Source organism: Lathamus discolor, chromosome 1 (genome assembly GCF_037157495.1).
Source record: "Lathamus discolor isolate bLatDis1 chromosome 1, bLatDis1.hap1, whole genome shotgun sequence".
In the NCBI taxonomy this organism is placed as follows: domain Eukaryota; kingdom Metazoa; phylum Chordata; class Aves; order Psittaciformes; family Psittacidae; genus Lathamus; species Lathamus discolor.
In genome coordinates this window covers 97,876,326-97,895,655 of record NC_088884.1, presented here as the reverse complement: position 1 = coordinate 97,895,655, position 19,330 = coordinate 97,876,326, and the positions used below count along the sequence as shown (strand labels likewise).

General features: G+C 39.5%; 1 protein-coding gene across 1 annotated transcript in view; it reads left to right on the top strand.

The window, feature by feature from the left end:
• Positions 1-19,096, top strand: part of SLC7A11 (solute carrier family 7 member 11) — a 60,473-nt gene extending 41,377 nt beyond the window's left edge. Inside the window, exons 7-12 of the mRNA XM_065687294.1 lie at positions 5,181-5,304; positions 6,497-6,600; positions 7,096-7,192; positions 10,135-10,284; positions 11,982-12,159; positions 17,216-19,096. Of these exons, the coding sequence (XP_065543366.1) occupies positions 5,181-5,304; positions 6,497-6,600; positions 7,096-7,192; positions 10,135-10,284; positions 11,982-12,159; positions 17,216-17,283 (721 nt within the window). The 3' untranslated portion in view covers positions 17,284-19,096. The remainder of the gene's footprint in view (positions 1-5,180; positions 5,305-6,496; positions 6,601-7,095; positions 7,193-10,134; positions 10,285-11,981; positions 12,160-17,215) is intronic.
• Positions 19,097-19,330: the final 234 nt, after the last annotated feature.

The window sequence follows — 19,330 nt, the reverse complement described above, 5'->3', positions numbered from 1 at the left end:
CACAGGGTTCAGTTAATCAGGATAATCCACTGGGTTTTGGATTTGACCTTTGGTGTTTCAGAATCATAGGTCTTCTGATAATCTGCTCTGAGACTGCTCTACCTCCTACTGACATTTTTGAGAGAAAAAACAAAGCAGACCAAGGGATGGGGGAGGGCAGGAAGGAAGAAAGAAAGCAAGCCAGAGTGAGAACCTGGGGATAAGAACAACAATGCCAATAAATCAGCTGAGGAACATTCCCAGATGTCTACAGCTCATATCCCAGCTTAATGACAACTTTTATAACAACAGTGAGCTCTAAGAGCTGTGACCACTGTGGGTTGTTCTTTCTGTGAAACAACAAGCGCACAGTCAAATATGCCCCACTGAGTTCACAAGGATGAAACATATTGTCACTGCATCCTTTGTAGTTAGAGGCCGTGCCAAAATAATTTCCTTCCATCCACTTCAAAGCCAGGTTTTACAAATGTTTAGTCTGAGTTGACTGTCCCGGAAAAAGCTGTGCCAGTGGGACCCTGATGGGAAACATAAGTAAGAAGGTCTAAACAAATCAATTAATTACTGGTAACATTAAGTGAGATAAGACACATCTTTACTGTGCTATGGAAATTGTGAAAGATACTTTGTCATAATTAAAGAAAAAAAAAAGAGAAAAAGTCCTGATTACTTCACATGGTTTCCAGACAATGATTTGCTTGTTTTTTGTGAGCATGGATCTGTATATGCTATATTTCTTTAGCTGAAAATTTACCACCAAAAAAGGTTTCAGATTCCTTTCAAAGGTTCCCTTCTGTGATAATTTATTCACCATTTGCGATCTGTTAAACAGTTTTCAAAGTGAACTCCTTACAGATTTGGGGACTCTTAAAAAAAATATCCATTCATCCACTGCACTGCCCATAGAGCAAATGCTGGGCAGAAGAATTCACAAGTGCAAATTTATCCAAATAAACTGACACTGGAAAAAAAAAAAAACAAATACAATACAGAAAGCAGCAAGAGAGACCTGGTAATTTAATATTCCCAGGACCTCATTGCAAGAGCAGAAGATGTATAGGCTTGGCTTAGTGAGTTCCACATTCCAGAGCCTGACCTACATCTCTCACCTTTCCTAGCTAGTCACTCTGTGAGTTGTAGCAATCCTGAAACCTGGAGAGCAAAGCAGTATGTTTTGATATAAATTTACTTATATGGAATGCATGCTTTCCACGTAAAAAGCAGCATACAGGACAGCCCATTATACTGAAGGGATCAAATGGTTCTCACCATGTCAATGTGTGAAAAAGTGACAATCTAGCCTATCTATTAAGAGAATGAGGATTCAAAACTTGAAAGGCTGCCACCTGCCATGACAGAATCAAAGTCAGGAATAGAGGCAAAAAGGGTAGGATTCACCACAGCACCTCTTGATTCCATGTATTTGTAAATGTTAATATGAGTCTCAGCAATGGCTGACTTCAGCAATGAGCAATTATTTTGTTTATTGCAGCAAAGGTTCTCCTCAGTAGATCACTGCTTCCCCCTTCTTCTGCCTCCCAATATGTTCCAGCCTCGTTCTGGACTGAGCTGCTATTTGTGGGCTTGCAGCTAAGACACTATTAAATTACATGACTTTGCTTCATCTTCTTCTGATTGTGATTTTCCAGGGAGAAATGAAGAAAAAGAAAAGGAAGACTAGCTATTAAGCTGCACTGTCATTTATGCCACCACACAATCCATGAATGTTACTGCTGCAGTGAGCATTAAAAAGGGCTCCTTTCTCTGTTTCAATGCATTGGTTCTGTACCTCTGACATCTGCAGACACGCAGCAGCACTGCCCTGGGATAATAGAGTGAACAGAATAGACACCACAGTCTGTATTTAGAAACCTTCTTGCTTTCTGTCACCTAGCAAGAGAAGAAAAGATTCCATAGTGCCTAATTACTTGGTTTCTTCCTGGTGTTTGACTTCACTGGTTTGGAATATAATTGCTTACAGTTCATAAAACGGGTCTTCTATGACCAGCTGACTTTAAAGGGTCAAACTGTGTTAAAAAGCATGTTAGGAAGGGCAGTGGCTTTTATTAACTTCTTGTCCTGGTTTCAGCTGGGATAGAGTTAATTTTCTTCCTAGCAGCTGGTACAGGGCTGTGTTTTGGCTTTAGTCTGGGAGCAATGCTGGTAACACACCAATGGTTTAGTTGTTGCTCTGTAGCACTTAACCCTGATCAAGGACTTTTTGGTTTCTCATGCTCTGCCAGAGAGGAGGGGCACAAGAAGCCAGGAGGAATCAGAGACAGGACACTTGACCTGAACTAGCCAAAGAGGTATTCCACACCATAGCACATCATGCCCAGGATATAAACTGGGGGGGAGTCACCCAGAAGGGACTGATCGTTGCTCGGGTCTGGCTGGATATCTGTCAGTAGGTGTCGAGCTTGTATTGTAGGTATTGTGCTTGGGTTTTATTCCTCTTCTTACTCATTATTATTAGTAGCAGTAGTAGTATTTGCATTATTATTATATTTTACTTTGGCTTATTTTGATTGTTAAACAATTTCAGTCCACAAATTTTACTTCTCTTTTTCCAGTTCTCCTACCCATCTCACCAGGAAGGAGGTAGCATGAGCAAGCAGCTGCAGGGTGCTTAGTTGCTGGCCAGGATTAAACCACAACACCTCTCAAATGCTTTCAGTACCCTTTCCAGCAGGCTTTCCTAAAAAAAACCAAATTAGCATAAATACACTCTAGGCTAAAACTTCAGACCTAGAAAGGTACCCGTTGAACAGAATAATGCTGTTCTCCATAACATCTCCTGTCTAGCTGTGTGGCAGTTGTGAATTTGCATTATATCAGAAACATGGCTTATGTGTGCCAACATCCCATGTTGTGTTTGATTCATAGGATACAGAAGTGAAAAGGTTAAATCTGCATCGATAGAGACAGTTTAATGGAGAATAGAAGTTAGGTATGATTTTTCCTGGTTTGGAGAAAAGATTTGGAAGCTTAGGAGAATATCTAAAATACAAAAAAATTAGTACAGTGGTCCTCCAAGGAAAGGAGGTAATCTTTATTGGTAATAGCATTACAGGTTTTATTCTAGTGCAAGCAGCTGTTAGGTAAGAGTCAGGATAGAAAAATTTTGTTAAATTCAAAAGTGTGGTTTCAGTCATTCAAACAATATTTGTGAAAATAGTACAAGTTTGATATCTTTGACTGGAAATATTTTTTTAAGGTTTTAGTAAGTGCTGATTTTTCCAATAGCTTCATGGTTGAAGGTGCAGAAGATATAATTAAAATCTCTGTTCTGAGAGGCTTTAAAACCATGTATCCATACCTTGAATCAGATGCCAAGTGGATTGAATTTAATTTACACCCAGGTCAAGTAATGAGCTTAACCAAACTAGTTGCAAAATATCTGGCAACTGACCTACAAAAACTTTTTCTGCAGATATATCAACATGCAGTTCTGCAATGCTGCTTGAATCAGCAGCTCTGTGGTTTTCCTAGAAAAACAGCACTTGTGTTCTGGGCTGTTTACTGTGGTCCTTGCTGTTGCCTTTTCCATCAACAAGCACATCCTACAAGCTGACTGGCTTCCCTCCTTCCAGCTTCTTCATCTAAGGCTGCGTGAGGTACCAATGGTTTATTGCAGAATCATCCTGTCTAGCCAGATTTAGTGCTGCAATATGGTATGATCCTCTTACCTACCTGTGGGTCTGGGTTAATGACAGTATTTGACATCATGGTTTCATAGGCAAGGTGTGCAACAGCATTACTCTCCCCCTTTATTTATTTTAGTCTCCACTTAGTACTGCTTTTCAGCTCTGTACGGGCATAATAAGAATTCTGTTGAGAAATAAGGACTGATAGTCAAGAGAATCCTTAAATTCAGACTCAGCTGTGTTTCTTTGAAAAAAATACCAGAAAATAATGCATCTTTGGTTGGATTTCAAAACAGCTTTTCCTTTGAGATAATTGCAATAGTCCTTTAGGACTGTGCTTGCAGTCTCTTCTGGGACACCAGAATTCCTCATTCTGTCTCTCCTCCCACCTGACGGGGTGACCTTTACAATAAAGTTCTTTACATATGGCAACCTCTCCATCTCTTCAAAAGCTGTCTTAATGTAAATAACCAGAGGGAACCAGCTGTGAAGCAGGAGCAATCAACTCTCCTCAGAGGGAGCGCACATGCTGCGTCTTTCCAACCGCATCTCTCAGCCTTGGAATTACAGTACTGAACACTGGTTTCAGATCTGAGTCTCTTTTTGGTACAATGCAGGTATCAATGATATCAAGCAATGATATAAAGGTAAAAGAGACTAGCATAACCCTTGAAGCATCTGTTTTTTTTTTTCCCCTAACTCAAACATTTGCTGGCAGTGTGACTTTGGACGAGTTCACTGTGTCTCTGTTCCTCTTTTTGAAAATAGAAATCTGCTTTTCTGCTTTGCTGACTGGAGGATGTGCTCTATACAAATTCAACATTATTATTTATTTGTTTATTATTGTTTTTTAGCTAAAATGTTAGGTTTGTGCTGTTCAGTAATGTTTGTGGTGTACTAACAGTACAAATTTGTGCTTTTTCTATTTCTGCGTCATATTCTGCCCTCATGTATCCCTAAATAGTATAGAGATATTTGGGATATGATAAGGTGTGCAAGGGTGGAATTGCACAGAAGAGGAAAGAGCAGAATTCCAAATGTTAGACGTTTTGGCATCCAGGGGAAGGTGTTGAACCACCTCCAGCTGGGCACTCACTCAGTGGTAGTAGGTTTTTGTAGATGCTATTGTGATTGCTCTCCTCATAGAGAGCTGGATCACCTTTTTCTGTCATCTGCTTTATTGCTGGTTCAAGCAGTGATGCCTGCTGCCTTCCCATTGGGCTCAGCTTGAAAGTCTATATGGGTAGGCAGTTCAAATGGGCAATACTTCTTGCATGGGTGCATGGGGGACCACAACCTCTTAGTGTAGACTCCTTCCTCAAATGGTTTCTCACCTCTTTGTTATAAATCTATTTGCTCTATGTGGATGGTTTTGTTTAGATGTGTTATTTTTTTACTGGTAATTTTCAATTATGGTATTTCAGGATCACCAAATGTGCATTCACCATCATTAGTGGCTTCTTCTCATGTTATTTGTTTCATGTTCAGGGAATAGCAACCAGATTGCAAAATAATGAGCTACCTTGTGTATTTCAGAAACATACCCCTCGCAATATGCATTTCAATGATTATCGTCACAGTTGGCTATGTGTTAACAAACGTGGCTTATTTCACTACAATCAGTGCTGGGGAATTGCTCCTTTCAAAAGCTGTAGCAGTGGTAAGTTACAGAAGAAAAATGCAAAGCTATATCCCCGCTGCAGTTGTGTTTGTTGATGTATTCTTATTTCTCGGGGAAAAAAATTGGGGGGACACAGACAGTCATGCTTTTCTGTGGCTCCTCTTTTACACCATATAGTAGCATCCTAGTGAAATTAGCCTGATTTTTGGCTGAGTGGATTGCACTTAAGGCCATAGATAGCATTCATAGTATAATGTTAGGCCATATTTATTTACCTGATAAAACAAAGTCAATAGGACTTAAATTTTATAGTCATGTGTGTGCTTGAATAACTCTGTGCTAAACTGTAGGCCAAACTACTGGGGAGCAGGAAACACAGATACTTGTGGAAGTGGGTGTTCTGAACTATTTTTTGTAGCAAGAAGCTGTCTTGCTTCTTGTAAGTCTCTGCCCAACATGCATCTGGAGTACTTAGGAAGGGGGCTGCTGTGAACACTGAAGTTCATTTGTGAAGGAGTTGCAAAGCGACCTGGCTTGGCAATACTGCTTTGATTGTTCTTGCTGAATTGTGGTGATGGCACTGATTTTCATATTTACAGTATCTGACTCACAATGAGGAAATAAAAATTTCCATTTACTTTCCAGTAGTGGTACTGACTGTGGATATTTCCATTGTCGTGGCATTTAAAAATGACCAAATTCTGTAGCTCATGGGAGATTTGGAAAGAAAATATTTTGCAAACCTAAGGAAATTTGTGCATGTCTCCTGTGGTGCCTCAAACTCCAATTAAGGCTCTTCTGGTAATCTAGAACAAAAAAACCCATGAATGGATGGACTATGCCACTTGGTAGTATCACCCAAGTGAAGACTGTAGGAAAAAATTATTAGGTAAGCAGGTCAGGCCATGATCCATTCAGATTAGGTCTTTTTTTTTTTTTTTTTTTTTTTTTTTTGAGTCATAATGGTCTAAAATGACAAAAAAAGGACCACCACAGCATTGCTTCAACTGACAATTTTCCACACAGTCAGGAGTAATGGTGGGAGACCTCATCCACAGTAGTGTTGGCATCATAAAATAAGAGGTAACAAATGCACAGCGCAACTTCCAGTGAGGGATGTAGAAAAGGTGTAGGACTAGAACTTATCATACTTATTAGTGATTAGTTAATAGATACATATTACTCTCGTGTTTTAGGAAAAGTCACTGTGTTTCTCTCTCTCCTCTAACAGACCTTTGCTGAACGACTGATGGGAAACTTTTCTTTAGCTGTACCAGTATTTGTTGCTCTCTCCTGCTTTGGATCTATGAATGGCGGTGTTTTCGCGGTCTCCAGGTGAGCATTGCTAATATTACTGGGGGTGAAAGGCATAGAATATACACTTGAAGCAAAGAAGCAAGAGGATAGGAGAGTAGGATTCATTCCTTTAGCAGGAAGTGAAAAATGACTACGATGTTTACCAGGTTTGGGTCTATTTCTCACCTTTGTTCCTGCTGAGTTTAGATTCTTATTGTTAAAACCCTTTGAAATGTTTGGAAATGAATCCCTCTGAGCATAGCACTTGATGGCTGCTTTGTTTCATATGAAGGAGGGAAATCGGAGGAAAAATGTTAACTAATTCCAAACACTGATCATAGTGTAAAGTAAGGAGGGGACACCTTCAGAGATGACTTTGATTTCTGCTTATAGGCTTCTCCTGCTAGTCTTTTCATTCAGAATGCCTCAAACAAGCCTAAGAAGTGCTGCTGTGTTCTGTGACTTTCATGAGCTGCTTTTCCTAGTCGCAGTAATGAGCGCATTTAAAGTCTGTCCACATTTATTTCCCACCAGGATGTTCTTCGTTGCATCCCGCGAGGGTCACCTTCCGGAAATACTCTCCATGATTCATGTCCGCAAGCACACTCCTCTGCCAGCTGTCATTGTTTTGGTAAATCATACAAACAAATGTTCCTGGACAAGAATTCATATTGCAGCCTTGCTCTGGAGGATTCGAACAGAATTTGGGCACTGCTTGAGTCTCATTTATTAATGTGTATGTGGGCTTTGGGCAGGGCAGAGGACAGTAAAGAGAGGAATGAGATTTGGGAGTTGTTCTTATTCTATCATCTCCTCCTTGCAATCTTGTTGGTAGGACTTGTCTGCTTATCTCCACAACCTCATTCATGTCTTATTGCGCTTTGTTTCTAAGGACCTGTAGTGATGAGCTAGTTCCCTTTCAGAGGAACAAATTCCACTTAAACAAACAAACAAAAAAGGGATTCATTTAACTGAAAATGCAGCTAAACACCAGCATCTGGGAGCACCCTAAAGGCTCATTATACTACCTTATAGTGAAAAATGCAAACAATTATGCATTAAGATAATGGAAGGGGAACCCTCAGCAGTGCAGTGTAGCCGTGATTAAAAAATGAGAGAACGTGTGCCTGGGCAATAGTCTGTGAATTGTCTAAGGAAAAACACCAGCATTATAGTGGAAATCCTATTACTGACTTCTAAAATAGCAGCAGAGCTAAATGTTGGCCATGTGTTTGCATTGCAGACTAATTTGTATTGTAAAGTGTTAGGACAAAATGTCAAAATATTGACCTCAAATCTCAGTTTGCAAAGTGCTTTGAAGATTTTCACTTAACTTGCAGTCTTTGTAACCGTGGGTGCTTAGCCCTTCTTTTGGGACTAATGACTGTAATGCATCTGGACAGAACCTCTGCATCTGTGGGGAGATCTAGCCATGGCAGAAGACAATTGTGCCCTTATGAGTCTATGGTAGTAAGATCAGATGCTTATGCTGGAATTTAAATCAGTTTTGAGCTACATGCTTATAAGCTCACTTCTGAAGTTCCAGCTAAAGTGTTGAATTTTATATGTGCACATACAACTGCAGGCTTCAACATTTTGAATATTAGGCAATGTGATTATGGTGAAAAGTTTTATGGAATTCATTTTACGTAAGCATTTACTCTGCATCTTATTGCTTTGGGTGAGTAGCAATATCTTTCATGTAAATGCATTGTTTTCTGTAGAATGAAATCTTAATTCTTTTTTTTCTGAAATACATTTTCTGCTATTGCATCTGGTTCTCTTACACCAATGCATTGATTTCCTTTGAAAAAGTCATATTCCTACGTGAAGATGCCTTTCCTTCAGAGATAATAATATTGTTTCTTGCCTTATTGCAAATAGAGTCGTTGCAGAACATATTCTGCATCAATAGTCTGCATTTTAGCATTTTCCTGGTTTATTTCTCCTGCCAAAGTCTTCACACAGTAAGAAAAGAAAGCTTTTGAGGATAAACAGAAAATGAGCATGTTCAGTGTTTGAGGCTTGGTAAATAAAAAAAAACATTCTTAGTAATTAAGAGATACGTTCATGTATGTATATTTTGGTATTTGATAGATGTGTGTGAAACAGCTCCAAGAAATCATGCAATCACAGTTATTTTTTATTTCTTGATACCTCTTCTTCATTGTCTGTGGCCTTTTCTTGCTTTATCATGCTTATAACTGAGGTTTTAAACTTTTAGGGTCTGAGTTTATATAGACGAAATCTTGCCCAATATAATGCAGTGGTAAAATTTCTTTTGACCTTTACAGAGGAGTTTGCTTAATATCAGCATAAAGGACCAAACACTTTGTAAGTCATTAGAGGCTGGAATCCAGAGATTCACATTTGAAATATTGATCCTCTTGGTCCAAAATCCTTGCTGTCTTCACTGCTTAAAAGGCAGAGAGAAAGAGAGAGAGGCAGAGACTGTGACTCTAGATAACTAATAAAAATTAAGTTTTCCTTACATTAAGATTTAGCCCAATGTTTTACTGCATCTGCAGCTGATTTCACCTGTTGCCTCATTATATATCTGGAGAGGCTGTGGCTGCCAGGATCATCCCTCTTGCTGAATAATAAGTGCCATGTTGGATTTGTTTCATTCCTTCATCCCCAAATCCTGTGTTGTTGTGGGCATAGGTTGTCTCGTGGGAAGTGCAGATTACCCTGCAGAGTTAATCCAAGCTACAAAAATTCTGCTTTTGTCCAGCCATTACCCTAAAGTAGATCCCTGTAGCCTACACTAATAATCTAACCCAAGGCACAGCACTAGTTTATACGTGAACTTTTGCCACCCTCACAGAAACCTTGTCTCTCAGAACAGCTTTATAATGAGGAAATACATTTATTCTAGTGTCCCCTCTCTTTCTTGTTCTTCAGTAGTTGCCTGAGTGACAACTCAATGCTTTTCCCTGCTTACATTTCTGGTGTGTAGTCTGTCCACCCTGCAAGCTTGAAAGGCATAGTGAAAGTACAAGCTGGTGGCAAACTAGTGTGCCCAGCTGTAATCCTGTAGTGTGTAGCTACCAGTTACCGTGCCCTCTTTGCAGACTTCCCCTGTTACAGCTTGCAGGACTGTAAGACTTTTTCCTTCCACAAGACACCTGGAAACCTCTGCTTCCATATGATCAGATGTGACCAAGACTCAGCTCCTCTTGTTATTTGCGTCAGTGATGGGCGAGTAAAACAGTGGGCTAATATATTTGTCAGGTCCTATGAGAACAGTGCCCAGGATGCTCAAGCATTTTGGTGGTGCAGTGGGCTGTGTGCCTGTGTGTGTTTTTCTGGGACATAATGGACAGATATGTATTGGTCACAGATATGTGGCCACATGAGACAAATGTATATTGATCAGATGTGATCTCAGGGGACAGCTGGATCGATTACAAACCTGACTGTATGACAAAGGAAGGCCTCACATCTGTGGCCCTCAGGTGTCTCTGCACAAGGCTGTGCTACTTGTCCCTGTGGAAAAAATTGACATCGTGGCTGTAAAATAATAGAGAACAATCCACTAACCCCCTCTTATGCTCTGAATTTCTTTTGCAGCATCCGCTCACAATGATAATGTTATTCACTGGGGATCTCTACAGCCTCCTGAATTTCCTCAGTTTTGCCAGGTGGCTTTTTATTGGACTGGTAGTTGCTGGGCTGATTTATCTCAGATATAAACGTCCTGATATGCCTCGTCCTTTCAAGGTAACCTCTGCTCTCTACTGTTTTACATGAATCCTTCTCCCTCCTATCCATTGTGTTGTCAGACAGTAAAGGAGAATTTTCTGATGTAGAAAGCTAAGCTTTTTTTTGAGAAAAGTAGAGTCAATAGAAAATAATCTTTTGCACTGAAAGGTCTCTGAGTGTTTTCCTGCAAGCTCCCCAGTGCTTCTTCAGCTATGTTCACTTCTCAAAGGTAATTCTTGTCTATTCCGTGGTGCTTGGGTGGCAGCAACTGAAGCTGCTGTGCCAAAGGGAAGGTAATTGCTTAGTTTTGCCTATCTGCTGCATTGAGGCAATGTGATTCGGGCTGTGTGAAAATGCCTCTAGTCCTGTGTAGTCCATAGCATTCAAACTGCAAATCTTGAGGTTACGTGTGCCAACTTGATTTTCAGCCAATCCTCTGTTTAATCTCTTCTTTGATAAAGGCCTGTGTAATTTTGCCACCAGAATTCATGTTAAGCATAAGCATTAATATTAAACATTTATTTCATTGCCTATCCAGTATGCCAATTTGATGCACAAATGAGTTGTTAATGCTATTAATATGATGTCTGGGACTTGCAATGGATTTGCAAACACAGTTATTGTGAACCCTGAAAGTGCTAATAGTCTGGCCCATTGAACAGTAGCTGTTTTAGCTTTGGTTCTGCCATTTTTCTTGCTTATTTGAAGTAGCATCTTACAAAGTAAGTTGTCCTGTTATGTATTTGGAAAGATAATGTCCATCATGAAAAAAATGGAGGAATCTATTCCTGTTTATGTATTGCCAAGAAGCTTATTTCGTGAAGAAATAAGAATGCGCATTGTTGCATTTCTGTATGTATATCTGTAAATAAGGTCAAAAGCACAAGCTGTTTTACTTTCATTAAAAAAAAAAAAAAAAGGCTTTGACAGTCCACAAAAGAGGAACAGTAATGCTTAAAGCATGAAAGAAGGAGAATAATCTCCAAGGAATTCTCCAGTTCTCCGTTACACCAAACATCTCAGCCATGGCTCTAGGTGTTTCCTTCAGAGAGGTGCTACCATAGTGACTATAGTGATGTTCTTGAAAATTGAAAGAATTAATCTGATATTTTTATTTTTTCTACTTTCAACACTGGCAATACTGCCAGTCATACAGTCAGAAAGTGCTTTTTCAGTAGCTACCATTTGCATAATGTTATCAAATATCTTTATCACCAGTCAAATTACTGTTTAATTTGCTCTCTTCTTTCTAGATTTTAATTCTTACCTTAGGAAGAAAATCAATATGATCTTAATAGTTTTAAAAGGTGACTTGAGCTCCTGCTTGTGTTTTAAAGTGTTTTCTAATAGGTAATTATCAAAGAGGATATCTTTACTGAGGTTAGACCTGCTTACTTATCTACTGGGGGATTAGAGAAAGGACTTTTGCAAAGTAACTTATTTACAGCCCTTACATTTTAAAGGGTGTAAAACACTGCAGTGTTTTAGTGTATAATTAAAAGACTTCTGTGGTACTTACTGCATAACGCTCTGCATAGCTTGGTTTCTGCAGTCACTGATATTTTGTGTCTATGTTCTAGACACCTGTATTTCTCCAGAACTATCCTGTACTGCTGGATTTTATCCAATTTACATTTCATGGAACATTAAATGCCACAGTCATTCAGTAGTAAGGTCAATGTAAAGTAATGGTTCTTTGTGTGGTTATGTTTCAGGTACCTTTATTTATTCCAGCGTTGTTTTCCTTCACCTGCCTCTTCATGGTTGCACTGTCACTTTACTCTGATCCAGTGAATACAGGGATTGGATTTGCAATAACCCTGACTGGAGTTCCTGCCTACTACCTCTTTATTGTATGGGACAAGAAGCCAAAGTGGTTCAGAAACCTCCTAGGTAAGCCCTAGTGGACTCCTCACCTTCATGCTGCCTCCAGGAATTTCTCAGGGCTCCCTGTGTTGTAAAATACTTCCCAAAAAATCCTCTCAGCTGCCCTTAGCTGGTGATGACAATGTAAGTTTCTTTTTGGCACATGCTATAGCACTGCATTGCTGGTTGCAATCAGTGTCCACTAACAAACGAGATACATCTACAGCAAGACTATTCTTCACCTAGTGATTGACTTTAAATGACTAGATGCCTCCCCCTCTCCTCTTCTTCTCTTGTTCTCTTACAAACATTCGATTCTTTTTAAATCACTCGTCTCCCTCCCCTGGTTGTTGGCCTATGCTAATAGAGACAGTATTACACTCTCAGGAGAATCAGTTTGGAAACTTAAAAATCAGTTGGGAGTGACAGGATAGGCTTGGTGCACTCTACTGAGACCATTCATCTGCGGAGTATTTGGAATAGGACGGGTGCAGGCGGGCTTGCTGCGAGGACACTGTCCTTAGCAGTGGCTCCTGACAAAATAATAACAAAAGATACTGGGTTTGATACACCTCTATGGAAAATTGTTTCTGTGCTTCATGAAAAACAGCTTTTGTGTAACTTGGCTGTAGTATTTCACATCTGAAATACCCTAAGAATAATCTTTATACCATTTCTGAAAGTTTTTGAAAGCATTTGTAGAAGTTCTGCTGTATTAGAGAAAGGTTATTTGGAGTATTTACATTAGAAAGAAGTCAGTATCATTTATTACAACTCCCCATTATTCTGTTTTTTATTGCTCAGTATGACAGATTATCAAAGTGGAGGTAATTTTCAAAACATGAAACAAGAATATAGACAAAATATTTCAGAAATGTTGGATAATTTATTAAACCAAACTGAGAGAAAATCTCTTTTGATGCAAAAGAAAAAATCAAGCCATGAAAGTTTTCAACTAAAAATAGTTTCTTGTACAGGTGCTGAATCAGAAATGCATATCGTCTTCTGTGCTTCTGTCTTAAAGGATGATTTAAAATGAGCTGCTCAGAATAAAAGAATGGGGTTTTCATATGTATGTTATTATATTACAGCCTTTTATATGTATTTTCTCTATATAAATATAGGCTGCATAGTTATGTGCTATCTATTGCAGGTATCTATGAATTTCCCTCTGAAGTCATGCTGGGAAGTCCATAGACCATAGGGAAGAAAGTATTTACAGAAAAAGATGTTACCTTAAGCCTAGCACAATCTGGTCATCTTAATTTTTTATCCATAGGGCTATAAAATTCTTCCAATGTCCTGGGAATGTGTAGAAAGCTCCAGTGCAAAGGAAAACAGTTATATGCAAGAGGACATTGTATTAAATAGTTGGGATTTTGTCTGTTTATAATTTCTCAGCACTGACATTTAGGAAGTTTTCCCTTATCAAACCCAGGAGACTTCTGGCATTTTCTGTGAAGTCTGAGAGGTTTTGAATCGTTGCTTGAATCTCTGGCCACAGGATGCCAGTGTTGAACTACATTACATGGGTGATGGAAAAAATATTCTCTTTAAGGTAGACTGGGTAGATGTGAAGATTTTTCTGCCAGCTGTGACAAAGAAGGTGAATCTTCCAGCTTTTCAGATAACACAAAATTCCCCTCCTAGAAAGAAGACCTGTTGCCTGTGTAATACGTATGGAGGGACACAGTTTACTGGCTCAGAGGAGAAAGCAGTGGATGCCAGTCAGTGGGTGAAACAGCTTGTTTGCTTTGCAATTCCCCAAATAACAACAGTAATGAGTGAAAACTGATGCTGACAGCTTTGAGGTGGAGCAGAGTGGATATTTACTTGTTAAATATTAAGATTTTTTTATTTCCTCAGAAGAAGCAATAAACCTTCTGTGTGGAGTCATTAAACTGGCATTATTTTGTCAGTGTTAAGGGAGCTCCATTGTATAGCCTGAGAGCATTTTTCAAAGGCATTGAGTGAGGATAAATTCACTTAAGGTACCTCTGTGAGCTATAGAAAAGCCATTGGGCAGCTGCAAGCTTAATATTCTAACCTTGAAACAATATGCGTTAGGTGTATATAAGCATGAAAGAGTAAGGCCAGACATGAGGTAAAGGACAGCAGAAAAGAGTGGGATTGTAATTTAAGAGGTAGATTTTTGCCAGATGAACTGGGTAACTTTCTTTAAGAAGATAACTGATTCTTCTAGACAAAGGAGAATGTGATAGATCCAATCTACTTAGACTTCAACAAAGCATTTTGTGTAGTACCATGGGGAGAGTCAAAGCCTGTTAGTCTGAGCATGGCACTGTGCTAACAAGACTATTCCCTAGTTGCTTCATCTGTGCAGCTCGGTGCATGAACAGAGCACTGTGGGGCTTTCTACCCATTTGCAAAGTTGCCTTGTGGAGAACTTGATTTGTTCAGCTACCCAGACATGGGTACAAGAAATGACTGCTGCTCATAAAGCTCACATGGAACACATGCTATTTAAGTGAAGGATAACACTGGTGCAAGGACACATGGGTGGGTACAGACCAGCCCCACATAAGATTACACTGGATATTCAGAAGAGGTTTTGCTAGGATCAGAGGAAAGGGATGTTGAACAGCCAGAATGAGTAGTAAGATAAAAGACCCAGCCTGAAGGTGAAAGGGGTTTCAGGCTGGTTACAGTAGCCCTCAAATGGATTACCCACAAAGTCCTCTCCCAGGCTGAACATCTTTCATTTTGACTGCCCTTAATGGCATTTATGTTGCCCATTCCCCTTACCAAATTACTGTATTGAACACAAGGTAACATCACAGTTTGTGGGCTTAATAGGGTTTGGGTGGTATTTTGCAGTGAGAATAACATTTTGTTCTCTCCTCTTCCAAAAAATTTTTTCCTGTAGCACCAGATGTGATGGGACAAATAATTTCCAGCTAGTACAGGCTTCATTTGACCTCCACTTTCTCGCTTTTTATAGAACTAATGCAATAATGAAAAGAAAGTCAAGCCTAGCAAATCCTACAAAGCATATCAGTGTGTAAAACGATGCAGCACCAGCATGAGAATGCTTCTATTTGGACTTTCTCCTTTGAAAACCCAACCTTAGACTCATATTAAAAACATCTATTTCTTTACAGTGGATTAAATTGCAAGGAGCTTAAAAGCTGAATCCTGCTTTCTTCATAGCTTGAGCCCATACTGGAAAAGAGATCTGTTTATGCAACAAAATGTCTCTTTCAGGGTTATTTACAAACACCACGAGATGACACTTGCTCACTCAGGACATAGTGCTATAAGCTTGGTTTGCTTATCTTTGTCAAGTTTATTATGTTGGGTTTTGCAGGAAATCATCTCAGGGTTTTGCTGTTGCAGATTTCATGTCTAGCATTATACAGACGCAGTAAATTACTGCTTGCTTTCCCCACCCAAGTTTTATGGGGTGCTTATGCAGATACCAGGTCTATTTTTTTTTCTAGAGGCTGTCCGCTGGGACCCATTTGCTGTGAATTCTCCTCTTGAAAGGGAAAATTAAGGTTTACAGGTTGGGGAGATGGGAAGTTGTAGTTACTGTCATGGTATGTTGCCTTGTTACAAATGTGAAACTAGTCCTGTAAACCTACGCACTGCTCAAAGCACGCAATATAGATACACTGACTGAATACAGATCGGAACACTTTTTTTGGGTGAAATACTCCTTATACTGTCTTATCCTGAGTATGTTTCAACCAAATGAAACACCAAACAAGCACTGCAGCGCCCCCCCTCTCCCCACCCCCATTTCTCTGATTGCTCCTCCATGGCTTTATCCCAGCGCAGAGCAAAGCTTCTGTGCGTCAGTGGAAGAGTGGCAGCCACCTCCCGCTACAGCAAGGGCAAGGTCTTGCTGCAGGTGGCTCTGTCCATTTTGTCAAACAGGATATTAAAATCCCAGACAGCTCCTGAGATGCCCAGGCTTCCCCTCTGCTGCCGTGCCCTTTTCCAAGAGCTGTTACAGCACAGCTCAGCTTGACAGAAAGTCTGTTTTTCTTCTTCCCTTGCTCAGGCTCAAACCTAGCAGGGGTGGGATGGCTGGGGCAAAGCCCTGCTGGGTTCCTGCAGCTGGCTTTCCTCCAGCCCTTCACCCTGGCCGTGCTCAGCCCAGCTCCACAGTCCCTACTGTAGGTAGGGGAGGGAGATGGGAGGAAAATGCAGTCCCTGTTGACTCTCAGCCTCCCTGACCCCATCAGTTTATAGTTTAAGGGCAACCTGGCTTTGCACTGAACTGGTGACCTTCAGAGAGAAGAGCAAAAGGTGGTAGAGTATGCCTTAGACAGGAGAGCAGGAAAGTAGTTTCAGTTCATATCTTCTGTGAGTTTCACTGTGTTATCCTCCTTGCTTTACGCTAATGATGAGCTAGACAAGGAATATCAGAACTTTGTCTCACAACTCCTGCTTGTTTAAAATGAGTTACTAAAATAAAAGTGGTAAGTGAAAGGAGTGGTAAGACGATGCTGATTTACTATTCTGTAGATAAATTAACTGTGCCATTTATGAATCAGTGCCCTAAAAAACCTCCACCAAAACCACCAGAAGGGAATAAATGTTCAGAGTGACAAAAAGACAGTGTGAAGTGGCTTTGGATGTGTGACATTGTTAGGCCTGGGAAGCTTTGTAATCAGAGTTTTCTGTATTATTTTTCTTTGTTTCCTTTTTTTTTTTTTTTAGGCTGATTTTGGCACACCTGAATTAACTTGTTTGAACCCTTCCAGATTTTTATTTCAACACTGCAGCTTTGTTAAAGCTAAGCAGTTGTACAGACTAGTTAGGCTTTAAGAAAGCTTTTGAATACATGAAGACCTTTTTTGAACAAGTTTATACATCTATACTCTTCCATTATTACAGTACATGTGTAGGCTTGGACCAGAGGCAAAAAAACCACATAGTTAAAGAGAAGAAAAAATTAAACCAGACTTTTAAATGATATATGCCCCTGGCATATATAACTACTGTGAACCACACGTGCAAGTAGGTTATAGAGCAGCTAAGATAATTTTCCTGGCTGCTTCTGCCTTCTCCATCCTCACCACAATTTCCCGTGTGTATGCTTTTATCTTTGCAGACAAGCTAACTGTGACATTGCAAATCCTCTTGGAAGTTGTCCCATCAGAGGAAGACCAGAAATCATGATCTTCATGTACAGCTTTTGGCTTGGTGTTTTGTTTCTACCTGAGGAAGAGGGTAGGGGTATTTCTCCCCTTACCTTACCCTTGTTCTGCAAACTGAAGGAACAAGTCACAGCTGAGATGGATACCGAGCGAGTCAATTACCAGAACTATATTTTATGATGTTACAAATTTTTGTTTTAATATGATTGGCTTATGCATAGAAAGCAAGAACTTGTGCTATGAGGGAGCTAATCTCTTCAATATTTCTTCTGTTACAGTGTCATATTTTAACAAGCCTTAGGTTCTTCAGACTAGGATTTTGGATGCATTGTCACTGAAAATAGGTTTAAGTAATGTGTAAGTAGTAGTCAGGTGTACTGCGAAGAATGTGTCCTGCTTGCTGTCCCTGAAGAACCTGACTCTCCTCAGAGAAAGGGCTAGATAAAGCTGCTGAGTTTCACTTAATAGTGTTCTTCCCGTCACTCCACTTGGTAGCCTCATTTCGTGACTTCTGGCTCCCTGGGAGCACCAGCATGCTGGTGCAGAAGCACAACTGTTTCCACACCTTTGTGGTGGCAAGGTTTCTTCATTCCAGAGTTGTTATACTATAGCTGGTAGGAACATCTTCTGAGGATTAGTATTCCTGACAGTGAGGCAGGAAGATTTTAGCCTGGGGACTAATTTTATACATGTTAAAGTTTCTACCAGTCTGGAATTGGTTACTGGTTTAGCCAATGTTTCTCTGTGTACATATGTATAGGAAATACAGCATCTGAGTAATCATCTCCAAATGAGTGAAAACATTTAGGTGCAGCCTCTCTTGCTGTATGAGTATTTTCTGTCTGGAAGCTTGTGGACCTTCAGTTATCAGTCAGGCAAAACTGATTTTAAAGTTTTATATCATTGTCAGTGGGCAGAAATAAATAATAGTTACTACTAAGAATACTGTATAGACAAGGCAATAAATGAAATACCTTTTTATGAATAAGGTATAAGGCAAGGTACAACAGATCTTTTGATTTGAGTAGGATATTTGCCTAATCTGTGGGCTTGGGATTCGAGCACACTCCAATTAACTGGGCTCTGAAACACCAAGAAAAAGGTGCTCTGCCAATGTCTTCCCAGTTTTATCTTAGCAGAAACAGAGAAAGGCCATGAAAACTGATAAACTCAAATGAAATTCATCTTCGGAATGATGTTCAAGCTGAAATTTGGCTCAAATGTGAGCTTATTTTACCCTTTTTTAAAAACAGTTGTAGATGAAAAGATTTTTAATGCTTAGAAATTCAGTTTTATATTGTTAGGCTACTCAACCTTAAGTTTAAGGTTTGTTATCACTCTATCAAGAATACAATGCTTAAATATTTAATGCACTACTTTTTGAGCTGTATGCTGTCAGCAAGTCATATGTTTCAAGGAAACTTTTATGGAACTAAGCAACATTAAACTTCCTAAATTGGGAGAAAAGTACAACTAGTAACCATACCACTACAGTAGAGGGAGACTCTGTATTGTATATATGTTGTATATATCCAGAATATCAATTGTTTTAAGGGTGTACAGGAAAATGCCTTAAATTTATGCATGTTTTTCTTTCTTGTATTTCTATGATGGAATTTCATAGAAATAGAGAAATGTGAGTAATTAATTCTGTAGAAGAGTGGTAATTTAAGACACAGAAAACATATTGCAAACACTTTTTTCTTAAAATGTTTTCTGTTTACAGTAACTTAAAATGTTATTTGAAACTTTTTTAGGCAAACATTTTGAGAGAGATTTTTATATTGACAGTGCCTATGTTTCATTAGTATTTACATTTGGGTCAAAATTCTGCTTTTGATCCTACCATCCCAGTTCTCCAGAGTTTAGCCTGTGTCATCATGGAGCATTTTTGGGGTATACAAACTGCACTTCTCTCTGATAAAAATAAACTACATGATGCCCTCCAGGACTACAACGAACATACTCCTCTGCTGATGGATGCTGGGTGTACAGGATCCCACCAGAGCTAGTGCAAAGTGAAAACACCTGAACACTGGTAGTGTGGATGCCAGGTTTTCAGCACCAAC